This window comes from Oryx dammah, unplaced genomic scaffold, assembly GCF_014754425.2.
Source record: "Oryx dammah isolate SB20612 unplaced genomic scaffold, SCBI_Odam_1.1 HiC_scaffold_2, whole genome shotgun sequence".
Classification (NCBI taxonomy): Eukaryota; Metazoa; Chordata; class Mammalia; order Artiodactyla; family Bovidae; genus Oryx; species Oryx dammah.
The window spans coordinates 177,146,033-177,152,032 of NW_024070186.1; the positions used below are offsets into that span (position 1 = coordinate 177,146,033).

At 42.6% G+C, this 6,000-nt stretch overlaps 1 protein-coding gene across 1 annotated transcript in view; it reads left to right on the forward strand.

Annotated features, from left to right (window-relative positions):
* LOC120875985 (transmembrane protein 180-like) overlaps positions 1–5,673 on the forward strand; it is a 42,161-nt gene extending 36,488 nt beyond the window's left edge. The window contains exon 6 of the mRNA XM_040257719.1: positions 5,400–5,673. Within this exon, the coding sequence (XP_040113653.1) occupies positions 5,400–5,532 (133 nt within the window). The 3' untranslated portion in view covers positions 5,533–5,673. The remainder of the gene's footprint in view (positions 1–5,399) is intronic.
* The last annotated feature ends 327 nt before the right edge of the window (positions 5,674–6,000 follow it).

Consider the following 6,000-nt stretch of genomic DNA (forward strand, 5'->3'; position numbering starts at 1 on the left):
TGCCATCCAACCATCTCATCCTCTGTCGTCCCCTTCTCCTCCTGCCCTCAATCTTTCCCAGCAGCAGAGTCTTTTCCACTGAGTCAGCTCTTTGCATCAGGTAGCCAAAGTACTTGAGCTTCAGCTTCAGCATCAGTCCTAATGAATATTTAGGGTTGATATCCTTTAGGATTTTCGGGTTTGATCTCCTTCTCAAGAGTCTTCTCCAGCACTACAATTTGAAAGCATCAGTCCTTCGGCACTCAGCCTTCTTTATGGTCCAACTCTCACATCTATACATGACTAGTGGAAAAACCATAGCTTTGACTATACAGACTGCTGTCGGCAAAGTGATGTCTCTGTTTTTAATACACTGTCTAGGTTTCCCTAGTAGCTTAGTTGGTAAAGAATCTGCCTTCAACGCAGGAGACCCGAGTTCGATCCCTGGAGATCCTCTGGAGAAGGAAATGGCAACCCACTCCAGTATTCTTGCCTGGAAAATTCTATGGACAGAGAGGAGCCTGGTGGGCTATAGTCCATGGGGTGGCAAAGAGTCGGACATGACTGTGCGAATAATTTTCACTTTCAGGTTTGTCATAGCTTTCCTTCCAAGGAGAAAGTGTCTTTTAATTTCATGGCTGCAGTCACTGTCTGCAGTCGCTGTCAGCCTTCTTTGGAGTCCAGGAAAATGAAATTTGTCTGTTTCAACTATTCCCCCTTCTGCTGCTGCTGCTGCTAAGTCGCTTCAGTCGTGTCCGACTCTGTGTGGCCCCATAGACGGCAGCCCACCAGGCTCCCCCGTCCCTGGGATTCTCCAGGCAAGAACACTGGAGTGGGTTGCCATTTCCTTCTCCAATGCATGAAAGTGAAAAGTGAAAGTGAACTCGCTCAGTCGTATCCGACTCTTAGCGACCCCATGGACTGCAGCCTACCAGGCTCCTCCATCCATGGGATTTTTCAGGCAAGAGTACTGGAGTGGGGTGCCATTGCCTTCTCCGTTTCCCCCTTCTATTTGCCATGAAGTGATAGGACCAGATGTCATGATCTTAGTTTTTTGAATGCCGAGTTTTAAGCCAGCTTTTTTCCTCTCTTCTTTCATTTTCATCAAGGCTCTCTCCTCCTCATTTTCTGCCATTAAAGTGCTATCATCTGCATATCTGAGGTTGTTGATATTTCTTCCAGCAACCTTGATTCCAGCTTGTGATTCATCCAGCCTATTTCAAATGATGAACTCTGCATATATGTTAAACAAGCAGGGTGACAATATAGTCTTGACGTGCTCCTTTCCCAGTTTGGACCAGTCCATTGTTCCAAATCTGGTTCTAACTGTTGCTTCTTGTCCTGCATACAGGTTTCTCAGGAGACAGTTAAGGTGGTTTGATATTCCCATCTCTTTAAGAATTTTCCAGTTTGTTGTGATCCACACAGTCAAAGGTTTTAGCATAGTCAATGAAGCAAGAGTAGATATTTTTCTGGAATTCCCTTGCTTTCCCTTGGCAATTTGATCTCTGGTTCCTCTGCCTTTTCTAAACCCAGCTTGAACATCTGAAGTTCTCGGCTCACATACTGTTGAAGCCTAGCTTGAAGGATTTTGAGCGTTACCTTGCTAGCATGTGAAATGAGCCCAGTTGTATGGTAGTTTGAACATTTGGAATTGCCTTTCCTTGGGGTTGGAATGAAAACTGATCTTTTCCAGTCCTGTGGCCACTGCTGAGTTTTCCAAATTTGCTGGCATATTAAGGGCAGCAGTTTAAAAGCATCATCATTTAGGATTTGAAATAGTTCAGCTAGAATTCCATAATGTCCACCGGCTTTGTTCATGGTAATGCTTCCTAAAGGCCCACTTGACTTCACATTAGAGGATATCTGGACTCTAGATGAATGACCACACCACTGTGGCTCTCTGGGTCATTAAAACCCTTTTTGTGTAGTTCTGTGTATTCTTGTCACCTCTTCTTAATCTCTTCCTCGTCTATTAGGGCCTTACTTTCCCATCCTTTATGCTGCTATCCTTGCATGAAATATTCCCTTGATATCTCCAATTTTCTTGACGAGATCTCTTTTTTCCCCCAACCTATTGTTTCCCTCTATTTCTTTGTATTGGCTTAGGAAGCCCTTTTTATCTCTCCTTTCTATTCTCTAAATTCATCCATATCCCAGTAGAGGGTATGCATTGTGAAAGAGGAAAAGAATTCTCTAAATCATGGGCATCTCTCCCAGATTAGAATAGCATCTTAAAAGAAAGAGGAAATCTTAAGAAAAGAGCAGGAAGAGCAAGGAAATTTTTGAAGCGCATCAAGTGATTCAGTGAAGTAATATGAAAATGAAAATGGTTGCAGCTTCAGTAATAATGGTGTCAGCCTTGAAAGCATTGGGGGTTAGACCACAACATGGTATTTATCAAAGTACCTTAGTCATTTAAATGTTCATTCTGCTGCCTTCCCTTGAACTTCCAGCCTAAAGCTCTCTCCCTGTAATGTTGTCAGCACACTCACTGGAGGCTTTGCGCCTGCAGATTATCACAGATGTTCTCTACGCCTCCTCTCACCCTGGAAATAAAAAGAAAAAGACAATTCTGTCTTTGAGATCAGAAATCTCCCAGAGAGAACCCATATCAGCTGGAATCTAATTTCTTGATATTTCTGAAACTGGAATCTGCTATAACTAGAGAATGCAGAAGGACAACGGGTTCCTATTGTTAAGCACTCAGATAAAAAGCACACAGGTGCCTCAGCCAAGCAGAAACCAGTCTTTTCATGAGACACTGGGCTTTGAGCACATACTGTATAATTCCTTGACTAGCAGTTCACGGCCATGGTTCTGTGGCTTTTTGTTCATTAAAGGTCTTGATTAGGCCACTTCCTTTCTTTTTCTGTGTGTTTAAGAAGTGTGTGATTTAGGCTGTGACAAAGTGGAACTTGGTCTTCCCTGGTGGCTTCAGTGGTAAAGAATCTGCCCAGGCAGAAGATGCAAGTTCAATTCCTGGTTCTGGAAGATTTCCCTGGTGAAGCAAATGGCAACCCACTCCAATATTCTTGCTTGGGAAATCTTACAGATAGAGGAGCCTGGCTGGCTATAGTCCATGGAGTTGAAAAGAGGCAGACACGACTTAGTGACTGAACAACCACACTAACAATGTGGAGCTTGACTTTCCCTTACCTTTTGACATCTTGCACCTGTTGTCGACCCAGTCCCCTGATCTGGCCTGTCTTGTGGGTCTAGTCAGTGAGTAGTCAAAGGCAGGGAGAGAAGCATCATGTTTCTACATACCTACATCAAGTTCAAAAGTATAGTCATGACCTTGTCTTCTCATTCTCAAAATCTGTGATCAGCTCTTTCAAACCTCCTGTGTCTTAGTATTGACCAATAGAAATCACTGAATTCCATCCCTATAGTGGTCGGAGGCCAAATTATGGTAATTCGGACATAAGTGTCAATGGTAAAGCCCAGTTTAGCTGCAAGAGACAGAAACTCAATGGAAGTAAGCTCAAACGAAAAAGGGACTTACCGGCTCATATAACTGAAAAGTCAGACAGAGCTAGGCTCTGTGTAGGTAGTACTCAAATGATGTTAGGAATCTGTTTATCTGCCCATGACTTTCCCTCTGTGTTGAGTGCAAACTTTTACCACGTGGCAGCAGGGTAACCCCAGGTTTACATGGGCCTACAGCCTCAGATCCTAGAGGAAACATTTGTCCCAGTAGCACAGCAGAAGCTCCGAGCTGGACCCTGAAAGGCTTTGCGTGAGTCACATGTCCATTCCTGAGATAGCAGCTATAGCCCGACTCTGACCAGGTCTTGGTGTATGCCTGACATTGGGGTGGGAGCAGGGTAGTCGACATCCACTGAATCTTCAGGACTGAAACAGGCTTACTGTGGAAGAGGGCAGAAGATTTTTCTTAAAGGAAGAAATGCTAGGAAGACAAAACACCATGTGCACCTAGAAATGAAGTTTCCCATCGATAGTCTGGGTGGAGCAGAAATGTAACCGCATCCTGACAGCATGATGGGGCTCCTTTGTTACTTCTAGAGGCTACAGTCAGCATGTGCTGGGAAGTCCAGCTGATGGCCCACACCTTTGTGATTGTCTCAGAGCCCAGAAAGTAGCAGCAGAGGAGCAAAGAATGGGAAAGTCATAGTCATCAATTCTTGGATTGAGTAGGACTCAAGGTGAAGCGTGGTTTTATGGAGCAGTAATTGGAAGCAAACACAGTCCAGTCCAGAGCACCCAAACTTTCCTGCCTGTGGCCTTTAGAGGCAGAGGTAGCAATGCTTAGATGTTTTCCCATGATTCTAGTCAGAGGTCTTCTAGTTAATATCTACTTATCCTTCAGGATTCAGCTCAAATCCCACTTCCCTGGGAGAACCTTCTCCAGACTCTACCTGCAAACGCTCTGACTATGAGCTCCTATCTAATACTTTGCTTTTTTCCATCTCAGCATTTTTTCTTCATTTGTAATCATGGGTAAGTCAATCTTATTTATGATAACTTGATTAAGGTCTATCTCCAGAACTGGGAGGTGAGCTCCATGAAGTAGGAACTCAGTTTTGTCACCATTGGATAACCAGTCCTGAACCCAGTGCCTAGCACATTAATAATCACACAATACCTATTTCTTAAATGAGTGAATGACACATAGGTTCTGGTAATATCAACTGATTCTGGTATGAAAATATAACAAGTCACCTCCTTTTCTTGTACCATATAGTTTGACTTTTCCACTTACCTCCTCAATTGGCTGAATTAATGAGGTGCTGTTTTAGATAGCCCAAGTAACCAAAGAGAAGCTGCAAACCAAATAATCAGCCCCCAAACAACCAGGAGGCCTCTTTTGCTGTGTATGATTTAAATGAAAAAGTATGATCTACTAAATATAATGCAGAACCATAGGCATCTTGGGCTTAATGAAGTTCTTGGCAGAAAAAGTTGTGTCATTTCTTAATATTATTATTAAGCCTGGTTTCCTCTCATAATCTCAAATTGTGTAGAATGGAAGTCAATTTAGTAATAAAAATGAATGCCCAGCTCCTGCCTCTTTGAAACTCTCTGGATGGTGATTTCAAGACGAAAGTGTCATGACTATGTAGATACGTATTTGTATGCATTGTGCCCACCTCCGCCTCTGTCCTCCTACGCCCAAGGTGGGGTCCTTCACTGTGGCCACAGCACTTCTCCCCAGGCATTGAGATCAAAGGAGTACGTATCAGCCTCCCCTGGTATAGCCAACTAGAAGGTAGGGATTATTTACTTATTCAGTTATTTGAAAGAATAAAAATTATTTGATAAAATTAATTTACTTTTTAAATGGGCTCAATAGATATCAAAACTTTTCTGAAACTTCTTGTTGTATAGCTTTGAGTTAATAAGAAAAGAAGCCACTGGAGAAACTAACTGTGTTTCAATATTTTTTTCCCTCTCAGTACAATCTTAGATCTTCATGACGCCATGTTTAATTTGATTTGCCTGGTCCCACTGGGCATTGCAGTAATTCAGATCCTGGTTTGGAGCCCATTCTCCATCAGGAAGAAGACAGACTACACAGGGGCCTTCTAAGGGTGACCCCAGCCGTTACAGGACTCAAATGAACTTCAGTTGTTTGTTCTCATAGAGTTTACATTATGCCAGAGGGCAAAGCTGTTCTTTATAACCTCTGATTTGTTTAGAAAAAAAAATGAATAAAACAAACAAACAAAAAGTCCATCAAATGTAGAAGTTTTTGACTCCATAATAAGAATGTTAAATATGGGGACTTCCCTGATGGTCCACTGGGTAAGACTCTGTGTTCCCAATGCAGGGGCCCTGGGTTCGATCCTTGGTCAGGGAAGTAGATTCTATATCCTGCAGCTAAAGATTCCACATGCCACAACTAAAAAATTTTGCATGCCACAACTAAGACCCAGCATAGACAAATAAATAAATAAATATTTTTTTAAAAGAACGTTAAATATGAATTAAATTGGCTGTTTCCAAGTGGTCTCACTGCCTGAACACAACCTTTTACTCCTTACCCTTGAATTGCTA